The sequence below is a fragment of the Pleuronectes platessa genome, chromosome 11 (genome assembly GCF_947347685.1).
Source record: "Pleuronectes platessa chromosome 11, fPlePla1.1, whole genome shotgun sequence".
Taxonomy (NCBI): Eukaryota; Metazoa; Chordata; class Actinopteri; order Pleuronectiformes; family Pleuronectidae; genus Pleuronectes; species Pleuronectes platessa.
Window position 1 is genome coordinate 1,219,949 of NC_070636.1, and position 26,399 is coordinate 1,246,347.

General features: G+C 43.6%; 3 protein-coding genes across 4 annotated transcripts in view; all 3 read right to left on the reverse strand.

Annotated features, from left to right (window-relative positions):
- Nucleotides 1–26,399, reverse strand: part of LOC128450548 (zinc-binding protein A33-like) — a 383,902-nt gene that overhangs the window by 255,191 nt on the left and 102,312 nt on the right. The gene's annotated exons all lie outside the window — the stretch shown is intronic.
- The window catches only part of LOC128450549 (E3 ubiquitin-protein ligase TRIM35-like), a 377,361-nt gene that overhangs the window by 248,773 nt on the left and 102,189 nt on the right, over nucleotides 1–26,399 (reverse strand). The window lies entirely within an intron of this gene.
- The window catches only part of akap6 (A kinase (PRKA) anchor protein 6), a 120,380-nt gene that overhangs the window by 62,968 nt on the left and 31,013 nt on the right, over nucleotides 1–26,399 (reverse strand). Inside the window, 2 exon segments of the mRNA XM_053434063.1 lie at nucleotides 24,210–24,385; nucleotides 25,018–25,114. Of these exon segments, the coding sequence (XP_053290038.1) occupies nucleotides 24,210–24,385; nucleotides 25,018–25,114 (273 nt within the window).

Genomic DNA, 26,399 nt, shown 5'->3' on the forward strand with positions numbered 1-26,399 from the left:
AGCGCGGATCTCAACTCACAAATGATCCGTCACACACAAACACACGCGCCACATCTCGTCCCACTCGGCATCGAGACACAATCACACAGAGGCACTCAGCACGGCGCTCAGATGTAATTGCATACAAACTATATGGAGATGAGGCTTCAATTGAACCAATGAAGGCAGAGTGAGTGTGTACAAACAGACACACACACACACACATGACCGTCGGTTTTTTTTTTGTCCTCATTCGGCAACAATCTGAATAAAGTGTTGTTGCGTTGCGTTGCCATCCGATCTACTTAGCGGACTCGGCGGAAGGATCTGAAAAGGTCATCCAATCTGTGTACGGCAGAGCGGCTCAATCAGAGAGCTAATAAACAAACCGGCAATACACAATCAACAGCACTGCCTGCCTGTGTGAGTGTGTGAGTGTGTGTGTGTGTGTGTGTGTGTGAGTCGGTGGGAGTGTGTTTTGTTTTTCTGTGTGCTGCTATTACAGAAATGAAACTAACTGGAAGCTCTCAGAGAAAATGTTTCTCACTTTGTCTAAACGTCTCTCCACTTTCATCCATCACTCCACCCGGCTGGCGCCCGGGTGGCGTCTGCAGCCTGTCAGCTGCCTGGTTAGTCGGCCGGCGAGTCAGTGAATCAGTCAAGTTGTTCATTAGTTGGTTAGATTGTTCTTCTCTGTGCTAATGTGCTGCTGCTGAGGACTCTGGAGCCGGGATCACGTCTCAGAGGGAAACAAGCTTCTCTGCTCAGAGTGAGTGGGAGAAACTTATCAAGAGACTCTGGAGTTTAAAATGAACTTTTGAATCCGTCTGTGGAAGTTAAAAATACTTTTATCATCTTTAAATATTCAACAAAGCTGTCATAGTTCATATGATGGGGTGAGTGCTGTCCATGGTGCTGATTCTGACCACGTTGTGACGAGCTGCATTTCCAATTAAATCCAGTTTAGTGTTTTTCCCCAAATCCACCCCCCCCCAAAATAAATCACCAAAAGAATTTGTAATATAATTCATGTTTTCATCAAATTCATAATTAGTGACTAACTCGGCTCATTGAGACTTCAACAGTCCAGTTGGTCCCATTGAACCATCACAGGAGAAGAGAGTGTTCATTTTAAATAGAAATTCTGCCTGAGTGTGTGTGTGTGTGTGCGTGTGTGGGTGTGTGTGTGTGTGTGGGTGTGTGTGTGTGTGTGTGTGTGTGTGTGTGTGTGTGTGTGTGTGTGTGTGTGTGTGTGTGTGTGTGTGTAGCGGTGTGATTTCCATTGGAACAGCTGAGTCTGGTGTTTCCACTCTTGTCTTTAACGTTGCTAATAGACACAAGAATCAATAAGAATCTGCCTCATTTGATGAATATGTAGACAATCCCCTGACACACACACAAACACACAACAGGAATATGTGTTTTTTTGGTGGATCTGTGTGTGTGTCTGTGTGTTGCACTGCAATGTGCTGAATCAAGTCATTTTGGGGCTTTTTGTTTACATGTCAGGGCCAATTTACCCAGCCTCCCTGGAAACCCTCACAAGCACATCTCCCTCGAGGTGAATGTGTGCGTGTGTGTGTGTGTCTGTGTGTGTTTACATGTTTAAAAACCCATGTGTGTGTGTGTGTGTGTGTGTTTTCTGGCAAGTGCACATGTTGATTTGCTGCTGTGAAAATGTGGCTCGATGCCCTGCGTGTGTACATGTGTCCTCACGTGTGTCTGATAGTGTGTGTCTGAGTGTGTGTGTGTGTGTGTGTGTGTCTGTGTGTGTTTGCTTCCTGGGGTTTTCCCGGGGCTATAACTGCCAATCAAACAGCAGCGTGAGGACTCTGAGCTGAGCAGCAGCAAATAAACACGCAGCAAGATCCACAGCACATCGTCGGCTCTTCAGCGTGATTCATTAAAAACAAATACCAGCTAATTAATCAATACACAACTCAATCAACTAATTGTTGTGTTGAATCCATAAACAGGAAGTAACGCGTGTTCATTTGTGCTAAATAAAACATAATGTCTGCGTCTGAAGACACATTATCCGTCTCACTCCGGTCTCCTGTCCGTCCCCTGTGAAGCAGCAGTGACACACAGGAGACACATGTTGTGCGACTCTGTGCCCGTGGTTCTCCCTCAGCATTGTGTCTTCACTCTGAGAGGGACATCTTAATGCCAGGAGTCATGTGACTGAGCTCGGAGCCTCCGGCGCACTGAGCTGATTGTCGCCTGGAGCGCTGCCTGAGAACAGTCCTCTAGGATTTGAGCAGGTTGTGTCACAAAGACCCCCCCCCCCCCCCCCCCCCCTCCTGTGGTTCTGCTGCTGCCTGGTCACTGACCGTCTCATGTCTGATGAACACGAAACTACACAATGAGGTGAGAAGGACATCAATACAACAACGACGCAAACTCTACGTGTTCATAGATTACAATTTGCAGTTCACAATAAAGTTACTTTGCCGTTTTGTCGAGTTGTGTAAACATTGTGTATATCGTGGAATCACTGTCACATCGTGAACAATAACCGAAAGTCACTAGCCATCGTGTGTCAAGCTCACACTGAATGACTACACAACAACACAATGACACACTAGAAGAGAGCATCTTGTTCAAAGAGAAATACACAACTGTGTCTTTTCTGGATGGAAAGACTAAAAAAGCCTCGGACGTGACAAACAGAAAAATTTGACGGAAATAAAAACTGAAAGTTGTAGCAGATGCTAAATATTTCCTAGTTCTTGATGTGGGACATAAGTTCAGTTTAATATGAACCAATAGGTGGCGCTGGTGAGCAACTACATGTCGGTTAAAATAATAATTATAAGAAGATAAAAGTAGTTTTTAAAAAGTGAGATTTCTGTCTGTTTATCTTTTGAATCCACTTTATATGTGTCTGGCAATTTGTGTACGTGAGTGTGTATGAGAGTGTTTGTGTGTGTGTGTGTCGTGTGTGTGTGTGTGTGTGTGTGTGTGTGTGTGTGTGTGTGTCTGTGTGTGTTAGTGTGTGTGTGTGTCACAGGTCAATACTGGAGGTGAGATATTCCAATAACAGGGTGTTTTTGTCTTGATAGAGCAGAGCAGTGGGTAATGATACAGGATCAATAATGGATATGAGATGGCTGCATCCAGAGTGCACCCACACACACAGACACACACACAGACACACACACACACACACACACACACACACACACACACACACACACACACGCACACACACACACGTCCATGTCAATGCTGTAATACAGTTTGATTTGTGCGAGTGCTCAGCTTTCATCTTTGAAAGCAGAATAAATAATTGCAAGCAATACAACACACACACAGACACACACACAGACATACACACACACACATACTAAGACAGACACACGCATCTTCAGTTTATGTCAGTCAGACCGTAACACTGAGGCTTTAAGAAAAACATGAAATGACCAAATGTAAATAAAACCAAGATCTTTCTAAGACATTTTTCTATAATCTCATAGAAATCAATTAATAAACTCGTCTTTAACCTTCACTTTAAATCTCTATATAAACCGAAACTGAAGAATCTCGACTTTATCATTTTACCACAACATATTTTTTCACTTTAGATTTAATCACAGTTTTATAAAGAAGCTGAAAACTTTAAAAAATCTGTCATTGATTCAGATTTTGGACCAAACTGTGGTTTTCTAATTATTTTTCTTTTGAGAGAAAAATACAGAAACAAAAACAAATGTTGGTCGTATCAATCTGAAGAGAAACAGGTGTGTGTGTGTATGTGTGTGTGTGTGTGTGTGTGTGTGTGTGTTTGTGTGTGTGTGTGTGTGTCTGTGTGTGTGTGTTTGTGTAGTCCGCAGGCTGCTTGTGTTGTCCAGATGTTTTTGCTGAAGAATCTGCATCTAAAGTTAAAGTCTAAACTTCAGCTCACCTCCTCTTCTTCAAACTGACCTTTTATAACCTCCCTCCCTCCTCCTCTCCCTCCTCCTCTCTCCTCCTCTCTCTCTCTCCTCCTCTCTCCCTCCTCCTCTCTCTCCTCTTTCCCTCCTCCTCTCTCTCCTCTCCTCTCTCCCTCCTCCTCTCTCCCTTCTCTCTCCCTCCTTCTCTCCCTCCTTCTCTTTCCCTCCTCTCTCTCTCCTACTCTCTCCCTCCTCTCTCTCTCTCTCCTCTTTCCCTCCTCCTCTCTCTCCTCTCCTCTCTCCCTCCTCCTCTCTCCCTTCTCCTCTGTCCCTCCTTCTCTCTCTCTCCTCCTCTCTCCCTCCTCTCTCCCTCCTCCTCTCTCAGTGAAGAGCGCTGGTGGCAAAAAGATGAGAGGAGGAAGTTCTCATTGACAACAGCTGTGGAGCTGAGTTCACTGGCTCTACACACAAGAAACACACAAGAAACACACAACAACACACACACAACGTGTTTCTATGGGCGAGCGACACACTGAGAGAGTGGAAACTAGAGAGAGAGAGAGAGAGAGTCAGCTTCATGTGCACTTTTATCAAACTATTGGTTCAAATACAGATTTTCCTAAATTGACTTTATTCTGAATTAAATCAACACGATGTAGAAACAAATGAATCCACGACGTCATAATCATAATGTCATAATTATCGATATCGATTATGCAGAAATATTACTATATAAAGTTAGAAGAGCGTAGGCAATTACGTTAATTGTAGTAAGGTGACCAGTAAACAGGAATATTAGAGGATTTTACTTTTTTTATTAGCTATGAAAACATCTAAGTAGGAATCTTGTCTTTCTGGAATAAACACCAAACTGTCATATTGTGTGTGTGTGTGTGTGTAAACAAGTTGTGTGTCTGTTTTTCTGTTTGTGACCTTTACAGGTCAAACAAATAAAAAAAGAAACCAAGGTCACGGTTTAATTAAATCGTGTTCTACGATGAGAAGGTAGAAAAGTTCCAGTTTGATTCTCAAACCTTTTCTAGAGCAGCAGCCTCCTCAGTGGCTCCTCCTCCACGACCCCCCCGCCTCTCCTGTCGCTCTGCGCCGTCACCTCCACCTCATCTCTCACTCCTTCTCATTAAGATCGGAGTTTTTTTATGTCGCTTAATTATTTCCTAATTAGTTTGCGTGTTAATTAGAATAGTGGCTAATGTTAATTAGCTGTATTAATGGGAGCTGCTGTAGCACCTGCCCCCAGCACTGGGCTGCACCACCTGCCACACGTCTTCATCTGGATCGGCTTCATGACTCGGACTCGGCAGGATACGTTCACATGTTGTAATATTGAACTGTTATTTATTTAATTTCCCTTTGGGAGAAGCTCAGGAATCCAAACACTTTGCTAAAGGGCACATCGGCATTCACCGTATGACAAATGAAGATTTTCACTGACTTCTGTGTGAGAGGAGTCACCTGCAGTTTAGTATCTTAAACACAATATCCATGACACACACACACACACAGACACACACACACACACTCGTGCCTGAAACATCTCTGAGCTGAATTAGCTGATCTCCCAGCATGCTCTAGTGATGCAGACCTAAATCGCTATTAAGAGAGAAGAGAGAAAATGATGATCACCTGAAAAATCTATAACATTTCTCCTGTCCCCGCTTACACACACACACACAGACACACACACACACACACACACACACACACACACACACACACACACACACACACACACACACACACACACACACACACACACACACACACACACACACACAAACACACACACACACACAAACAGAGAGAAGAATGCACTTTATTGGTTAAAGACACGGCAGCTCGCAGGTGGAAGTGTCTCTGATTGGCTCAGAGATGCTGAATGACAGACAAGGTCAGAATCACTTCACTGTATCACTGTACACGCACACGCACACGCACACACACACACACACGCACACACACACAATCACACAAGGCAGTTTGAGCAAACTGATTCTCACAAAAGAGGTAAACTGATGAAGGAGGGAAGAGAAGAAACTCTACATTTGTTTACTTAATGACCTCACTGTGTGTGTGTGTGTGTGTGTGTGTGTGTGTGTGTGTGTGTGTGTGTGTGTGTGTGTGTCTGTGTCTGTGTGGATTTAAGGGGGGTGATCTATGTGTACTAAACGTGAGGAAGTTTTTTTTGCAATGTAAAGACATCTGTGGGACGCAGGGACAGGTACAAAGAAAGAGGACATGTTAGAGAAGCAGGGACATGTATAGAAAGTCCACAGGAGAAGACAGTGAAATTATGGGCTTATGAAAAGTGAGGATATCTATACAAAATTAGGACAATTATAATAAATTAGGACATTTATGGAGAATTTGGATATGAATAAAAGTGACTACATTTAAGGAAAGTGGGGACATTTACAGAAAATAAAGAGAGATATAGATTTATAGAGGACGATTACAAAGGGATGTTCAGAGATTAAAAGTTTGCTTTCTGGATAAAGTTAGTGTTCAGGGTTATGAAATGTATTGTGTTAATAAAATGTGTATGTGTGTGTGTGTGTGTTGTGGTTTTTTCACGTCCACTGAACTAATCGAAGAATACAAATTACAAAACACCGTCAGCAGAATCCACAGGAGCTAAACATGCTGCTTTTCTGTTGTTTTCTCCTCCGTCCATCCCTCCATCATCCCCCGTCCATCCCTCCATCATCCCCCGTCCATCCCTCCATCATCCCCCGTCCATCCCTCCATCAGGTAGAGTGACCTTGTATTTCATTTACTGATAATTACATGGATTTATTCCACCGAGAGGCTTTAATTAGAATGCTAGAAATATTGATTGCCTCTATCATCTCCCTCTCTCCTCCACTCATCCCTCCTCCCTCTCTCCCTCTCTCCCTCTCTCCCTCTCTCTCTCCCTCTCTCCCTCCCTCTCTCTCTCTCTCTCCCTCCATCATCATTCTCCAAACAGTTTGAGAACCGGACAGAAACAGAGAGAGGTCTGGAGAGAGGGAGGTGGTGAAGAAAAGATGAACATGTTAAAAATAATTGATTTCTACTCGTTAGCAAAGAACAAATTACGTTGTAAAAGTTTGACGTTAACTGTTGTTGTGACTTGAATTATAAAAATATCTTATTAAATGATAAATGAATGCATCAACCAAGAGACAAAGTAGAGCTTTGTTCCTGCAGGACAGACCTCAGGTCAGTGACTTCAGAGTCATAAGAGTTCATGTGTCACAGTGTGTTTGTGTCTCATGTTTTATTGTTCAGCCTCTACACAACGTCTCTGAGGATTTTAAGGTAAAAGAAAACAAAGAAAACAAATATGAGAATTAACGTCATTTGGAAAAAGAACAAAAAGTTCATATTCACAGAGACACATAAGATAATATTGTTATTCTGTTTGTGAACGGAGACTAGATCCATGTTAATATATTAAACATCGTGTTCGGGTTGAGTTCAAACACAAAACTCCAAATTAAACCCAGAACAACCAGCAGGTCTGTTCTCTGCTCGGTTGTCAGTGACAATAAGTAGTTTGTCCTCATATCAGACACCGGAGATCACAGAGAACTCACTGATTATCAATTAGCAACTTGATTATTAATTACAGCTGTACATCATCGTCCCAAATGCATTGTGGGATTGAATCTCTGTGTCAGAGAGAAACACTCAGAATGAGAAGAATCACCAGCCGAGCTATCGGGCCGGAGGACTTCACGTTCTGCTGGCCCAAGCAGAAAGACGCCGCTCTGTCTCTCTTCTTCTTTTTTTTTTTTGATGTTTGATTAATTATTTTGGTGCCAATCCATTTCTGCTTCCCTCCATATTTAATTAAAATATCATTTTAAAACATAATTAAGTTTTTAATCCAACTGCGAGTGAGTCTCCAGCAAAGCCAAGAAGACTCTCTCTCTCTTTTCCTTCCTCCCTCTCTCCCACTCTATCGGCAAATAGAAAGCTGCCTGCAGGCTTCACACAAACACACACATACACACACACACACACACACACACACACACACACACACACACACACACACACACACACAAGCAGAGGTGAGTTAAGCCTTCAAGTTGCAAGTAAGGAACAAATGTTGTGAATCTTCTGTTCAGTGCAGTGTGAGAACATCCTGTCTGACCTGGGTTGTACTCAGTGTGTGTGTGTGTGTGTGTCTGTGCGTGTGCATGTGTGCATGCATGTGTAAACACCCAGCATGCAGCCCAGCGGCTGCTGATGGCCGAGCTAATTATGCATGAAATCAAATATGATTTAAAAAACAACATCACATTCTTTCTCTTCTAGAACGCACACACACACACACAGACACACACACACAGACACACACAGACACAGACACACAGCGGGAGAGTCGGGCAGACGATGTTTTTGTTTGGATCTATACGTGTGTGTACGTGTCTTCAGTTTGTAGAAGAACAACAGGAATGTAGAAGAAGGAAAGAAGAGCTCCAAGGATCTGCTCTGCTTTGAGAAGATCAGCTGATCTGCAGGGGGGGGGGGGGTGTGGCCTTCCTGAGCCCAGTGATTGGCTACTGGGCCAGAACGTGAATATGAGAACACGGTCAACACATGTTCAGTTTGAATCCAAAGTTCTTTAACTTTGATTCTTTGAGATGAGACGTTAAACCACCGGAGATCAGCAAAACTACTTCAGCAAAAAGAGAAGACGCTCTTCAAACATGTAGGTAATGTAATCACACACACACACACACACACACACACACACAGTCTCACTCGTATCAAAGGTGACACTTCTGATTGGAGGAGATAAAAAAAAGAAAACACTCGCTCACGCCTGACTGAGTTCAGACCATTAAAAATGCAGCAGGCTTCTTCCAGAATCAAATTACCTTGAGCCGATTCACAGGCTCCTCATATCCATCAGCGCGGACGGTCTCCAGAACAAGCAGATTAAATGTGGCGTTTATTCTCGTGGTGGGAGGCAGAAGGGAATTAAGGTTTCTGGGGGTAAATTACTGGTAATTAAGGTTCATCCTGCGTCTCCTCGGCTGCTGGATGGGATGTGACGGAGAGCGTCTGGAAGAGAAGGAGTGACGTGACGGAGGGAGGAGCAGGACTACCTGTCATCATGTGTTTTAGAATCCTGCCTGGCTCTCCTCATATTCAGGTGATCCTCGTGCTCCTCTTAACACCCCCCCACCCCACATAAACTCCACCCTGCTCCTCTTCCTCCTCCTCCTCCTCCTCCTGCCGGGGGTCTCTACTCTGTTGAAGGACACAGGTCCAGTTATTTTCTGAATCAAAGATGGAAGATGAATCAGAACCTGAAGCTCCACTGACTGATTCAGAGCCGGAGCATGAGGCAACGATTCAGAGAAGCAGAGTCACAGAAGGAACAGACGCTGAATATCATCTCAATATTTATAATTAAGTCTCTAATAAAAACTGCAGGCGCATTATTTCAACCACATTTCACAACTTTACAAAAAAATGAAAGAACGAATGAATTTTGGATTTAATAATAAAAATGAGGTAGAGAAAGTGTAAAGTGAAGGAAAAAGAGGAAACTGACGGAGTAAGGTGAGGAAGAGGTTGAAGAGAAAGAGGGAGAAGAGGGGGATGACAGAAAGATAGAAGGGAAGGAGGGAAAGAAGGAAGGAAGGAAGGAAGGAAGGAAGGAAGGCAGGAAGAAAGGAAGGAAGGAAGGAAGGAAGGAAGGAAGGAAGCCATGTTGAGGAAAGATATAAAGAACCAATCATGTTCTCTTTGACAGAGAAATGCTTTCCAGCTGTTGGCATCTGTCCCCTCAACCCCCCCCCCCCCCCCCCCCCCCGAGGGCCTTCTTCACTGAATTATCACGGTTGCCCCGGCAACAACGTCACATGCCAACTCTAGGGGGAATTAAAAACAAATATAAAAATCACAACAAAAAAAAACCGCCCGTTAGCTCGACGCTCCGCTCGGAACAGACTCCGATCTTTTTACGACATCGTTAGTCGGGACGGTGAAACCGGATCGACCAATCAGAGCGCTCGGCTGTAAGTAGCAGGTGCTGTAACAACACCTGAGGGGACGTTTGTCACGGAGACGACACGAGTAACACAACCTCGCACTCCCAGTGGAGGGTCCTCAGGAGTGTGTGTGTGTGGGGGGGGGGGTTGTTCCAAACGATTCCAAACACATTTGGACGATTCTGTAAAATAAACATTACATATTTTTTTTAAGTAGAAGGTGATGAGTCTGTTTTTTAACCCGATGTCACGCTTGACAGCTCGTTGCCACTCGACAAAACATTCATCAAAGATTCAAATTCATGGAAACGATAAATGACTAAATCGTTTTATTTACAGATTATATTTGAAACTAGCTCCAGTTAATCTTCATGCATTGTTAGATGTTAAAAACACCTTTGACCTGATAGAATAAACTGAAGTGTTCTATTCACTGGTTCTGCTTCAGCTCTTTATCGTGAACCAACAACCTCCAGTTGGGTATAAAAGCTCAATCATCTTCTATCGTGACACCAGATCCTGGATTTCAAACTCTTAGCTTGTCGCACATTTACAACCTGCAGCTTGTATATTAAGACTTCTGTTTTATATGGTTTATTTGTTTCATAAAGGTCTCAGTGGAAGGTGTCTTCTCTGTTTGTGTTGTTACAACCGAAGGATTTTCAGTTTCAGAGATCGATGTGGATTCTGTCGTCAACAATTCAGAAAGTGAGAAACTGATCCACGAGGTCCCAAAGAGAGGGAGGAGCCTAGCGGGGGGGGGGTGGGGGGGGGGGGGGGTGAACCTGGACTGAAAGATTCAGTTCAGCCGCGTTCGCAGACACCAAGGGCATCGTTTGATATTTAATATTTAATACGTTTACCTAATCATGCTCAGACCTGTGAGTCTGTGTGTGTGTGTGTGTCTGTGAATGTGTGTGTGTGTGTGTGTGTTAGACTGTATTTTGGGTTTGTCTGCAGGTCATTTAATGATTTTACATACAAGTGATGTATCATAATATTACAGAGACAATCTTCTATTATTCTTTGCCTTCATCTCTCGCTCTTTCACTCAAACTCTCTCTCTCCGGCTCCCCCCCCTCCCACACCTCCCTCCCACTCTCTCTCTCTCTATATCTCTCTCTCTCACACACACACACACACACACACACACACACACACTTTCTCTTTCAGTCTCTCTCTCTCTGCAGTAGCATCATCTAACTCCTCGGTCAAAGCGGAATAATTGTCAATGAATATTTAACAAGGTTTCAGATGGAGGGATAGACATCATCCTCTCTCTCTCACACACACACACACTCACACACACACACACACACACACACACACACACACACACACACACAGTCTGTGATCCAGGCAGAGGTTAGCGATACGGCGTGGTCAGTGGTGCGTAGCGCAGCCAGTGGATTAGCGGAGGGGAGATGATGAAGTGCAGAATAAATACTAAATAAACACCCTCTGCTTTCACATACAGTAACGCCGCTCTGCACTGGCGGCCATTTCTCAGCGGCCATTTTGTGTCCTTCTCGACCCCCCCCACACACCACCACCACCAGCTGGACCCGTCTTACTGGAGGAGGTCATGAAATTGTAATTAACCACCGGCGGCATTTGTAATTTCGAGTCCGGTGTGCGGATCCTGCCGAGTGTGGAAAGTTTAAAATATTCAGAGTGGTCTGCTGGAGAGAGTCTTAATGTGCAGGAGAGAGAGGTTGCATGTTTGACCGCAGCACCGGCATCGGCAATGAAGTCCTTCTGAAGTGCCCTTGAGCAACAGACCGAGAGTGGAAACAGATCCAAGCAGCACAGCTCCTGAGATTCCTTCAGACACAACAGCAAGCCTGAGAGTTCATGAACTGATGCTGCAAATCCACACGTTACTATCGCTGTAGTCCAACCTGCTGATTGGCTGAATGTTAAAAAAATCACCCGTTTGCAGATATGGACAATTTCATTTTAAAGAACCATCAAGATAAGAAGACAATAGTTGAATTACCAGTCATGGTTAAACTGGTTAAACTGGTCTTAAAGAGACAGGAGCTAAAACAAGGTGTTTGAGACAGAGGCTGAAAAGAGGAGCTGCAGCGATGGACAGTTTGAGAGAAGGGTTGTTTTTTTAATAACACAATTAAAATTTTAAAGATATGTCTTTATTTTCTATACTCGACAGCTAGATTTTGAATGCAGGAACTAGTTATTTGTGACATTTCCTGATTTTAATATTTATCTCATCATCGTAATTTCGGATCATTTATTTATTTCAATATTTTATTTTGTATTTTTTTTTACTTTATCTCACCGACTTCCTATGTTTTCAGTTTTTTCTTGTTTTTCTGAAAGACACAAACAAATCACACAGCTGCCTTAACGACGTGATATGTAGAATTTCATATCACAGTATCGACCTCACATATCTGTCAAACTTTAATACGAGCTGCGCCCCTCTCTCTCTCTCTCTCTCTCTCTCTCTCTCCCTCTCTCTCTCTGTCTCTCTCCCTCTCCCTCTCTCTCTCTCTCTCTCTCTCTCTCTCTCTCATTGTAATCAGCCGCCCTTACAGCCAATCTGCTGCCCGTAAAACTGTCGGCAGCCCGATGATGAACGGCTCATGGAATTACCTTATCTGCTTCTGATTTACTGTGCCTCACAGGTAGAGAGACAAAAACAGCCTCCACACCTCCGTCACATCCATCTATCCATCCCTCCATCAACCCCCCCCCCCACCTCCCGTTTTCCCCCTCCCCAACCCATCCTTTTATTACTCTTCCCCTCAAACCCTCCTCTCAATCTTTTGTTCTTCTCCTCTTCGTTCCGCATCTTCGTTTGTCTCCTTCTTTTTTCCACCATTAAACTTTATTCTCTCCGTTCCTCTCCTCCGTCTCGTTTTCATCCTTTGAAACCTCTGTTCAAGTTTCCTTCTCTCATCCGTTGTCATCCCTCCGTCCTCGTGCTCCTCTGTTTGCACTTCCCTGTCTCCTTCTTCCTGCCTCTACACTTTTATTTTTTTATGTTCATCTCCATCTGTCCGTCATATTTCTCTTTTGCATCTATTCTCTCCTCTTCTATTTTTATTTCCCGACACCTCCTTCTCCTCTATTTCACCTGCATTGCTTTCTTTTTTCTCTCCTTGTCATTTCTCCTTCACCTGTCCATCCTCTCATCCTCCGCTCTTTTCTTTCTTTTCCTCATTTGTCCCCGTCGTCTCCTCTCCTCCATCTATTCATTCTGCTCTTCATATTTCATCCCTTCTTCCCCTCAACAACCTGTTTCATCTCCCCTCCTTCCTTCTGTCCATCCATTATCCATTCCATACTTTCATTACTTCTCTTCCTCCCCTCCTTCCTCTCCATCCTTCACTCTCATCCTCTTCTTGGTAAACATGACAAGAAGGATCTGACTGTTGTTTTCAAGCAGGAGTCGGTCGTGACTAACACAAGTAACATGGATAAACACTTACACACAACACACACACACACACCCCCCACACACACACACACAACACACACACACACACACACACACACCTCTTCATTCTCATTCATTATTTCTCCAGACAAAAAAAATCATCATAAGAAACAACCAGACAACAATGACAAGACAAACACACACACACACACACACACACACACACACACACACACACACACACACACACACACACTCAGACACACACACACATTACTTATTCAAGAAGTGACAGCAAGACAGATACGTGCATGTTCATACTCTCTCTTTAACATACACACACACACACAGACAAACACACACACACACACACACACACACACACACACACACACAGACACACACAGTCAGCCTCTCTGTTGGTAATTACAGCCTACAGTGATCCTTGTTGCCTTTTATTTAAGAACAAGATGGAGAATCTTTGATCAGAAAGAGTATGTGTGAGTATGAGTGTGTGTGTTTGTGTGAGTATGTGTGTGTGTGGTGTGTGTGTGTGCGCTCACCTTAATGTATGAATGCAAATGAGTGAAATTATATCAAAATGTGGTTTTGATTGTGTGGTTTTGAGAGCGGAGAGATAGAGGGGGGTGTAATTAAGTCACCAGGAGGACAGTCTGCAATTGTGTGTGTGTGTGCATGTGTGTGTCTGTGTGTGTGTGCATGTGTGTGTGTGCATGTGTTAAAACGAGTCAGTCTGCTCATGAGTGTTTTCATTGTTTATTCTTTGTCTTTGCATAGATGCATTCATTTGTATTCATGTGTCAGTCCATATGTTCATGGCAGTCTGAGTGTATATACGCTGTGTGTGTGTGTGTGTGTGTGTGTGTGTGTGTGTGTGTGTGTGTGTGTGTGTGTGTGTGTGTGTGTGTGTGGTTTCTCGTCAGAGCAGAATTCCTTCACCCTCCTTCCTTAATGAAAAATAAATAGTCTCCACTGTTTCAGAACATCAACTCAATCAGCTGCAGCAAGGCTCTTATTTTGAAATAAACTCCTCTCTGCCTCTCGTCTGGTTCCTGATTTGATTTTTTTTCTTTTTTTCCATAAATTGTCTTCAAACGTCATAAAACAAGTGAATCAGAAACGTGATGAGTTGAGTTCCTGCTGTAGACGACTCTATAGGACGTGCTTTACTTATTTAAACGTTTAGTTTGACTCTGAGGCTGTGGCTCAGGAGGAAGAACGGGTCGTCCATCAAGGTGATGGTCGGGAGTTTGATCCCCACCTCCTCTATGCAGCACCGCATGCCCACGTGTCCTTGGGCAAGACACTGAATCCTAGACTCTGTGAATGTGAAGAGCTGTGATTGGTCATTAAGAAGAGAGAGACTAGAGAAGAGCTGCAGACCCAAAGTCAATTATCAAAAACAACTTCCCCTCCTTTACAAAATCTAAACCTACAATGTTTAAATACTTTATTCTATTTAGTTATTCCTTTTCTAAGATGTTCTGGGAACAGTTTCAACTGATATGGTCACTTCTGTTTTCCTAAAGACGATCATCAAACTGTGATGGCCTCCTCGTCATCCTGTGGTTTTAAAGCTGAATCAGGTGAAACTCAAACTTTTCAAACTTCTGCCTCGTCACTTCTGAAACTCCGAACCTGAGCGTCCGCAGCAGAACACACACGTTCACACAGATTCACCCACTGGAAGGAAACTGGAGGAGAAACTTCAGAACTGCTTCTCCAGCCGTCCGTCACCGTGAAGGAAGAAACTCATTTCTCTCTCTCTCTCCGGGCGACGGCTCGTTAACCGACTGTTCTGTCGCTTTCCTGCAACTTTCATCCGACTCCCTCACTTCCTGTAGTAATCAGCGCTGCCGTGTCCGTGTTGAACAAGTTGACACGACACAAACCATCTGTGGCTTCACAGGCAAGAGGAGAGAAAAGGAAAAACACCCACTTTACATATTCACTTTTACATCCACGTAATTAAATATTTGAAAAATATCAGGAATGGAAAATTAAAAGGGAAAAAGCCCAGCGCCGCCACTATCAATTTATTCCCTCTCTCAGAGTGCATTAGAGACGTCAGATTGCCGTTGGCAAAGACACAGAAAGAGCTTGATGGTTTTTTTTTTAAACTCACTTTATAAATTACATTCTGGAGTGCTCTGGCATGCTAATACCTGCTGCCACGGAGAGCAGCCAGCGTTAATTATTTCTTATTGGGATCGGCGGCGATTATTTGCATATTTCATTTAGCTGTTATAGATGTTGCAGGTGGGGAGGAGGGGAGGGGGGCGTGTGAGACGCTTCTCACTTTATGTCTCACCAACTTTTGGATGAATAAAAAAAAAAAGGTGGATTCACTGAACCTGTTCGTGGCAGGAGGTTTAATTCAGGCTGATTTCAGTCGTTTCCATGAGACACAGATGATTATTGGTGATAATTAACATCATTAGCTGTGAATATCAATCAGGATATAACAGCTTTGAGAAACTCTTTGACCAAAACGTCAATAAGAAGCTCAACTCATTAAAAACTTAATGTGGAAATAGATGCGTATTTTAAACAACATGGAAATTTAAACTAAATTTAAACTAAGGTGTTTTCACGTCTGAACGTCCAAACCAAGCTTCACTTCAAACTCAAAGTGCTTCCAGGGACAGTTTTGCTATTAAGGGGCAGATCTGGGTTCAGTTTCCCAAGGAGCCTAAAACATGGGGAACGGGGGAAGAGCGGGATTGAACCACCGACCTCCTGAACACCGCTGACTTTTCTGTTTTAATTTCAAAATAAGTCACAATAAAATACTTCCCCTTCTGAACCTCAGTGCTCCAGTGGCTGATGCTTCTTTCAAATGTTCACATGTATGTTTTATATTCCCACTCGCAGATTGAAGTTATTTTTACAACATATGGAGAAACACCTACGTTGAAGTTGAATATGTTAAATCTCTCGGGACACTTTATGCATAAATGAATTCCTGATGGTGCAAACTTTCATCTTTAAATAAGTAGCCTGCAGTGTTGTTGATGTGAACATGCTGTCACTGTGTCACTGTGTGTAACACAAAAGCCCTGCAGCCTCACCCCCCCCACACGGACCTGAACATGCAGCTCCGCGGATCTCAAACCAGGGATTAGCACCAACACTGAGACACCATCTTGATAGAGGGAGGTTGAACTAACATCCCAAACTTCCCAACTTTAATCTTAATTTATGTAAAGTGCTGTGTGGCGGAGCTCCGCGAGCGGGACCGGGCCGTCTGATTGGCTCGATCAGGAATCAGGCAGGAGTCCAACACTCGGTAATTTGATTTAAAAACTGCGTAATAACCTGAGGTCAATATTTAAATCACTCAGAGGGGGAGAGAGGCTTCAATCTCCTTCACACTCAGAGTCAACGGGCTCGGATCCCTATCGCCCCCCCCTCCCTGTCCCCGGCTCCTCCTCTGCTCCCTGTGCTCTCCTGGTCTTTCTCCTCATCCTCCTCTTCCTCGTCTTATCCCCTCTGCTTTCCATGTGGCCTCCTCCCTCTCTGCTCTGAAAAAACTCTCAACAGTTCAAAGACTCCACTTTCTAATCAATCTTAATGTTCTGAATCGAAATGGAGAATCAATATGTTTTCTATAACATGTACAGGAAAGCAATATCCTTCAATCTTAACCTAAAACTCGTGCTGCGTTCAGGGACCTGGAATCAAGGAATTGATGTGTAAAACATTAACTTTTTAAAGTCAGTGTAAATTTAATATCTTTGGGCTTAGAAAGGTTAAGATTATGAATTCAACTTCTGAGTTGTTCAATTAGATTAGTTGGTTCAAACCTTCTTGAAATTCATGTTATACAGAAATGAAAAATACAAATTATACATTTTGTCATTTTCTTCAACAATATGACAACAAGCTGTGAAATTTCTTCTAATTTAGCTCCGACAGAAACATAATTTAGATTCTTGATTAACTATTAACATAAATGTTTTTTAATTCATCATGATAATTTATCATCGTTGTCAGAAAATCTCAAACGTGAAGTTTGGGGCAGATCTGACCAAAGAACAGTGAAAGTACACTTCCTGTTTTAAGCCAAACGTCTAAAGTGGAAGTCCGGCAGTTCGATCCCGAGGCGTTTTGTAGGCGTGGCCACAGGTCGACCAGTCTCCATGAGGTAAGTGAAACGTGATGTGGGCGGAGCTTGTGTTTTAGCAGCGTGGTTAATCTTTGGACGCTCGTGACAAGTTTTCTCAGTTCCAGAGTGTCATTGAACGCATCGTACTTTGTCTCCTTGTGTCTCCGTCAGGTGAGAGACTGACTCACCTGTCCTCCATCCTCCTCCTCCTCCTCCTCCTCCTCCTCCTCCTCCTTCTCCCATCCCCCCCTCCCCCCTGCCTCCTCTCTCTTATCCCCTCCCCCTCCTCTCCTCCTCCCTCCTCCCTCCTCCTCTGTGTGGTCTGGAGGTGAAATCGAGGCCTGAGGCCAACAAGCTGTCTCCACCCGCTACACTGATAAGACACACACACACACACACACACACACACACACACACACACACACACACACACACACACACACACACACCGAACACACACAGAGTCACCATCAGGTGCCAACAGTCACAAATACACAAGTCATATACACACACACACACACACACACAGACACACACACACGTTAAACATTATTTAACTCGACTGACGGTGAGAAGTGAAACATCCGAGGTCAGAGAGAGAGAGAGAGAGAGAGAGAGAGAGAGAGAGAGAGAGAGAGAGGGAGAAACAGCACATGTTCGTGTCAGACATTTTGATTCATGCCTCCTTAAGAGCGTATTTGTGTCAAAACGTCACCTCTGTTTGTGTGTGTGTGAGTGTGTGTGTGTGTGTGTGTTTGTGTGTGTGTGTCTGTGTGTGTGTGTGTGTGTGTGTGTCTCAGGGCTGTTTGGTTCAGGTCTGGTTCAGCTCTCTAACAGGATTTGTGTCCCCCGTGTCTAAAGGTACATGGTCTAATCTCGACCCATCACCTTTCCTCCACCTCACCCGTCTCCTCCCCCCCCCCCCCCCCACACTGGTACGTTCTTGAAAATAAAATAACTCATGAAACACACAGTGTGTAGGAAACTGTGTGTGTCTTCCTCACATGAAGTAGACACAGACACAAGAAAGTAATTTAACTTTAACAGTTTAAATACTGTGTTTTAATTAAATGTGACATTTATACAAAATCTATTTATGTTTGTGATTAGTGATAGTTAGTGATTTATTGTCAGATTTTCATTGAACATTGAGACGAAACTGAGTTTTTCAGTTGTTGTGATATGTCCCAGTCCCTGTCCACTGGGTTGTTGTGTGAAGCTCTGAGTAAAACTACAGCTGGAATCTCACTTCATAACTTTCAGGAGACATTTAAAAAAAAGAGACAATCTGCTATATGGTTAAAATTTAACGGACGGATCCAATTCATGTAAATAACAGAAATTGGATTTAGAAAGAGAGCGTTTCTCAGTAATCCATCGTCTGTCCAAACATGAAGACACTTCTATAACATCTGAGAAATGAAACTCCAGAGAAAGATTCAGATTCCGGAGCTGTCACTGAACACATCCATTCACCTTTTCAGTGTGTGTGTCGGTGTGTGTGTGTGTGTGTGTGTGTCTGTGTGTGTGCGTGTGTGTTACCAGACCAGTCCAATCCCCTGTAATGTGACAGACAAATCCCACTAAGCTGTTAAATATTACACTGCTTTCACACTCGTATTAAACACCTTTCCACCTCTCCTCGCTCGCTCTCTCTCTGTGTTCACTCACCCTGCACACACAGACACACACTCACACTCACACACACACAGACACACACACAGACACACACACACTCAACCTTTACCTTCATCTTCAATATGCAACCAAATACTACAGATGTCACTTGAAAATCTTCACACACGCACAACAAATCTTTAAAATGCAGCAACTCACTGCAGAAGTATCACACAATATTCTCATGCAACTCTCACACACACATGCAGCCTGTCAGTGTGTGTGTGTGTGAGTGTGTGTGTGTGTGTCTGTGTGTGTGTCCCCTAATCCCCGGCGCTGGCCGTCTTGTCAGAGCGTTATATTTGCTGGTATCACTGTATCTTCTCCTCGCTGCCTAATCCCACCACCCCGCCTCTGATATTTCCTGACATTTACATGAATCGCCCCTCTACAGAGCGAGGGATGAAGCGAGGGAGGGAGAGCTGGAAGACGGAGCGAGAGAGAGAGAGAGAGAGGAACGGAGGGTGAATGGAGAGAAGGACGATGCAGGGAAAGACTGTGTGAAAGTAAAGGTCTACAGGGCTTTAAAATGAAGGGAAACAGCAGAGGAGGGATGGAGACAGGGATTGAAGGATGGATGGATGAAGGAGGAAAGAAATGAACAGGGGGGGGGCAGAGAAGGGAGGAAGACGACAAGAAAAAGTCGATGAAAAGGAGTTAAAAACCGATAGATGGTAGAAGGGGGGTAAGGGATGGGAAAGGAGGGATTGTTGGATGAGGGATGGAAAAGCGACGGAGAGAGTCAAAGCAAGAAAAGAAGAGATGGATGGCAGACGAGTATGGAGAGGGAGAGCAAGGGCAAAGATGGAGGGATGGAGCAGAGGAGGGATGGTGATGGGCAAGCAAGAAAAAATATTTAAAAGGTGGACGGACGGACAGATAGGATTAGCAGATCAGAAAAAGAGGGTGAGGGATAGTTACTGTAAAAAAAAAGAAATGAGAGAAGGAGGGAGGGAACAGTTAGACAGATGGATGGATGCTGGAGGAGAAGACTGATAGTTCTCTCTTTCTCCTCCATCTTTCAATTCATCCGTTTCATTTCTCCTCCGCTCGCCGAGAGAAGGAAGAGGAAACAGAGTGAAAGTCAAAAGAAGGACGGATGAAAACGACAGGACGGAAAGAGGGAGAAGTCTCCGACCTCACTGTGTGTGTGTGTGTGTGTGTGTGTGTGTGTGAACATATGTTAACACCAATAACAACAGGCTCTTATGGGCACCAGGAGACACACACACACACACACACAGACACACACAGGACGACTCTTCGGAGGCTCGTTAAGGCCACGCCTAAACGAATGACCTCACACCACACCTGTTGTTGCTGCTGCGATTAATTAGCAGCAGGGTGGAGATTAACGAGGCTCGGAGAAGAAGCTGAAACTCTACGTAGAGCTGACGGAGCAACCTCCATGTGGAGTTTAACTGTTATTCAGCTCAATGAGGTCAAACGTTTAAAAACAAGTAAAATAAGTAGTTAAAAATAAGTTGTGTCAATCACGTTTTGTTCGTTGTTCTTTGGAAGAACTTTATCTTTTGGTGCGTTTGCGACTTCTGTGTTTTTACTGGATTCAATCAATCAATCAATCAATCAAACTTTATTTGTATAGCCCATATTCACGAATCACAATTTGTCTCATAGGGCTTTAACATGGTGAGACGTCATCTGTCCTTCACCCTCAACAAGAGTCAGGAAAAACTACTAAAAAAAACTCTTAACAGGTACAAATACGTAGAAACCTCAGAGAGACACATGTGAGGATCTGTCTCTCAGATTTCAAGTGTAGGAAAACATCAAGATTAAAGTTGTTAGCATCTTGATGAGGGTAAACATCTTGAAGGATAACTTCAATACTATATGTCAAGTAGTCCTGCTTAGGGTTGCAAAATTCCGGGAATATTCTAAGTATGAAACTTTCCTTGGGAATTAACGGGAATATACAACACTAGTCCTGCTGCAATCACAGTCTATTGCATTCAATCTACGTACTAACACGAGCGGTTCCCTCCATGACAGTGAACGACTCTGGAACCTCTGTCCGTTAAGGTAGAGCAGCACAAAGCAAAGACGCACAACATGAAATCCCTCCACAGTAAAAAGGTGACACAACCTCCGGCTTCTCACAACAGACGAGCAGGGATTTTAAATCTGACGGAGACAAAAAGCAGAAGAACGTTTGTGAAAAGGAAAACGAACAATAATAATTAAACGTCATCTTCTTCACACGCTTCCATCTTTTATTCTTACGACAACACAGCGAGACAAGGAAGTTAAGTGCGATCATCAGCGCTATCGTCATTAACCGCAGATGATAATGGATTCAGATAAATGTGTCCAAACACGTTAGACGTTGAGCGGGGGGGCGCGGGGGGGGGGGGGGGGGGGGGCACCAGACGCCTGCAGAGCCGCAGTCACATTCACTCTATTGCACGAGAACCATCTCGGGAGCCGGGTGTGAAATATGTTATTTTGCTTCTGCTCTTAATTGCACAAAAAAATGAAGATTAAGAGGATGAATTATTGATACAAGTTGGTATTTAATCTTTTGTAATGAATAGTGGATCCGCTGGTTATAAATATTGCACGAGGCTTCATAATTTGATAAATTTATTCCAATTTGCCCTTTATTTTGCCCTTTAGTCAAGGTTACGTTCATTTAAACACACACACACACACTCTTACACAGACACACACACACACACACACTCAGAGACACAACAGATGCTCACACTGAAACACACACACTTAAATGAACTGCAGTGAATCTACCTGCCCCTCTGCCCTTGGTCATTCCTGTTTCATTTTCTTTTTTTAACCAAGGTCCATAAACACACACATAAACATGTTGCCCTTGGTTGACCTTGCAGCCCCCCCCACACACACACACAGTGCACCTCGGTGTCTGTGGCAGTAATTAGGCCGTGCATCTGATTGTCATTAAAGAGCACTAGCGGATAATGAACACACAGTAAATCCACCTTCTTTTCCTTTTTTTTTACTGCACAAATTATTGTTTATTTCCTCCATTAAATCATGAATGTGCCGACGCCTCTGACGGAGGAAACGCTGAGATCAGTCGCAGGTGAGACGTTCTATTCTGAGCTGTAAACTGTGTAAGAACATGTTGTTCTACACACGTTACTGGTAAACAGGCAAAAGATAGAGATTACAAAAAGGTTATGAACATATATATTATATCTTCCAGCAGGATTACACGAGAGCTCCAGGACAGATTCCAACCTCACCTGGTGGAAACATGTGTTGTGGGTCAGAGAAGAGCTTCTTACATTTTGGAGTGAATCAGGATCAGAGTCACTTTATTTAACATCGCAAGACAGAAGATAATATTCACTTTTTTCGTTGATTTCTCAGAGAATTATTCATGGATCTGGATGAAATAAATTGGTCATAACTCATATTTCTCACTGTTTGCAGCTCTGACCCTTTTTTTTTTCTTCTCCTGGACCATCAACACGAGGGAATCCTAACCCGAAGACTACAACTCCCATCATCCCTCACTGCTTCACCATGTCACCAAACTACATCTACTGGGTTTGTTTTCATTAGACGCCCCCTGGTGGCAGAGCTATGACATGTAGAGCATTTTAAAAACACGTCCGGTCACGACTGAACTCGCTGGAGGTTGTTTTGCTTCTCGCAGGTTTTGCACTGATGGTTTGGATTCAACGTTCTGTTGCTCACCACAGACACAAAGTGAATAATTTAAAAAATATCACAGACGTGTAAGAAAACGTGTGATGTGGTAACTGTTTGTGTGTTTTGTGTGTTTGTGTTGTGAGGCAGCGAACAGAAATAATTCAGCGGGTTCACGACTCAGCTCGTTGTTTGGAGGTTTTACGGATCAAAGCTTTAAGAGCAGAGGGAGATTCACACAGATAATGAACGGACTGTTAATGTGCTGCGGCCATGCAGCTAATGGACACACACACACACACACACACACACACACACACACACACACACAGACACACAAACACACAGGTAGTGGCTGGCTAATGGCTGTCACTGTTGAGTGATCACAGTGATCAGGCTGCTGCAGCTCTAATTGCAACCAAACAATCTGAAAACAACCAGAGTCAGGTCGGCTTGAGGAAGAGGAAGAGGAAGAGGAGGAGGAGGAGGAAGAGGAGGAGGAAGAGGAGGAGGAAGAGGAAGAGGAGGAGGAGAAGGAGGAGGAGGAAGAGGAAGAGGAGGAAGAGGAGGGGGAAGAGAAAGAGAAGAATAGGACAGAAGAAGGAAGAGGAGAATAAAACAACAAGGAAGAGGAGGAAATGAGGAGTGGAAGAGGAAAAAACAACCAGGAAGAGAACACGGTATAGAAGAGGGGGAAGGAAGGAAGGAAGGAAGGAAGGAAGGTAGGAAGGAAGGTGTCAAACAATCAAGGACAGATGGAAGGAAGTAAAGGATTGACAAGAAAGAATCAATGAAGAAAGGAAGCAATGAGAAGAGGGAGATCAAGGAGGAAACATATGGGAGGAGAGTTAAGAACAAAAGAACAGAAGAAAGAATTGATGAGGAGAAGAACAGAACAGAGAGATGAAGAAGGGATGGATAGAATATTATCCCCCTATGATCTAAATTTAATGCTGAAGGAGGAAACGTGGATTCTGTTCTGAGAAATTAAAGATTGAGTCTTTTCAGAAATGTGTGTGTTTTTTCTCTGTTTGTGCAGCAGGAAAAACACAAAGATGACTCATGGGAAAAAAGACACAATGACACACACACATATAACTTTAACGAGATGTGAATGACAGGACTGTCGCAGAAAGAGAGAGAGAGACACAAAGGGAGATGACACCTAATTAACCAAGTCCAGCCAATTAACCAGCAGCCAATAAGAAATGAAAAACCAATCAGGATGTTAATTGGCAGCCAATACAAACAATACAAAAACAGTGTGTGTGTGTGTGTGTGTGTGATGGGGATAATAGGGATCATTGGAGAGGAAATGGACGGATATGAACCAAAGAATAAAAGACAAACTAAAAGCAGATGAATGGAATCACAGAAGAATTCAACCACCACTTCTCTCTCTCTCTCTCTCTCTCTCTCTCTCTCTCTCCCTCTCTCTCTCTCTCTCTCTCTCTCTCTCTCTCTCTCTCTCTCTCTCGTACCTTGAGGCCGTCGGCCGGCTCGGTGGCGGCTGTGAGGAGCTCGTGTGATTGGCAGCTGTGGAGGAGGCGGGCCTGGATGCAGCGCAGGGCGCGGAGCATCCAGCCGTGTTGGCGCCGGATCTGCCGCTGCAGCTGATCCCATTGGCTGGAAACCATGAGGAGGATGTCCTTCAGACCTGCAGGGCGAGCAACGAGGGGGGGAGAGAGAGAGAAACATCTGCGTCAATAAAAAATCATTAAAATGAGATAAATCAAAAGCTTAAAAAACTGTTGTCCCCTCGATCCCCTTCCACCGTCCTACTCCTACTTTTATGTAACAGCTACAACTAAAGATCAAGTTTAGGGAACTTCAATGTTTCCATAACTTGAACTGTAATTCTTTATAAATACACTTTGATATAGAGAAAGGGCTCATCTTCATATTCTGTGTCTCCTGTTTGTCCTTTTTCTCTAAATACATCAAATATGAAATAATATTGAATGTTTCTTTTCCTCACGTCCAGTTTCTGCCCACTGGCTTTTCTCTATCTCTCTCTCTCTTTTCTCTCTTTCTCTTTTCTCTCTCCCTCCCTCTCTCTCTTTTCTCTCCACCTCCTTCTTTATCTCTGTCTCTCTTTCGGCGTCATATGAGTTCTCCTCTCTGAAGGTCACTCTGTTAATCCCGATATTAATAATGAATGGAACAGAGTTGGGGCTCGGTTATGGCCACCTGTGTGTGTTTCAGTGTGTATCCACTCGTGTGTGTCGGAGATGTGAATGAATATGAATATGAATGTGTGTGTGTGTGTGTGTGTGTGTGTGTGTGTACCTGATTGGTGGGAGGTGATGACAGCGAGCAGGGCTCTTCCCTCCTCCACGACGCTCTCCTTCAGAACACTGTGACTCTCCACGTCCATCTTGAAACTCTGAAACACACAGATTCATATTCAGTCTCATGATGTAACAAACATAAAGTTCTGATTATTAAAACAGAACAGAAAACACGAAGCGAGCGGAATGTTTGGAAACAAATCGATGAAACTAATTTTGACAAAAGAAATAATTGAATTGTAGAATTATGACTCAAACAACTGTCAGACGTCATGAGAATCAGCTGAGTCTGAATCTAGAATTAAATTGTGATCATATTTATTTGAATTTACAGTCAAAACTATTTATGATAAATGAATCATTCAATACTGATCTTATTTTTAAGTCTCAGCCACTTCTGGTTGCTGCAGACCCTCAGTGTGTGTGTGTGTGTGTGTGTGTGTGTGTGTGTGTGTGTGTGTGTGTGTGTGTCTGTGAGTGTGTGTGTGTGTGTGTGTGTGTGTGTGTGTGTGTGTGTGTGTGTGTGAGGGATTAAAGCGCCTCGTCCCATCCGTCTCCTCAGTGTGTATCCTGCTCCATAAATATTGGTGGTGTGGAGGTCTGACCTTGTCATGTGTTGACTGATGCCCATGTATCCCTCAGTGCAGACAGAGGAGTGTCTGAGGCTGGTGTGTGTGTGTCTGTGTGTGTGTCTGTGTGTGTGTCTGTGTGTGTGTGTGTGTTGGTGGGTGACAGGGGTTTAAACCATCCTACACAAAGTTTATTTTCATGTACAAGTATCTTTATCAGATAAGAAAAGGTCACATTCTGTTTCTCTGTGAACTCGTATTTGAGTTTTCAAACTTCTGCCGTCGTTAATCTCTGGATTTATTCAAACAAAACTGAAGAAGAGTTTCTTTGATCTTGTTTCAGTTTTTATTTGGGTTCAAATATTAGTTTTCTCTGGTTAAATGTTCATCTGACGCAGATGAAGAAGACGAGGCTTTTCCTTTGTGCATTAATGGGGGACGTTCCCTTGAGATGACATCATGCTAACACACACTAACATGTGCGTGCACACACACGACAGTGTCTAGAGAGCATAGTGTGTGTCTGTGTGTGTGTGCATGAATATGTGTGTGCAGCATTTCCCATTGCAGCACAGCAGGATGTCAGAAGTGGTTACCACCTGAGGTTTGAGCACCTTGAAGCCTAAACACACACACACACACAAAGAGAGAGACAGACACACACACACACACACATTTGTGCAGCTATCCTTACTTTGCATTGACTTCCATTCACTGTGTACAAAGCCTTACACCCGGGCCACAATTAACAACTCGTGTTCCTCATATATCAAGTTGAAGTGATGACCTCACTGTGACCTCATCAGTTCAG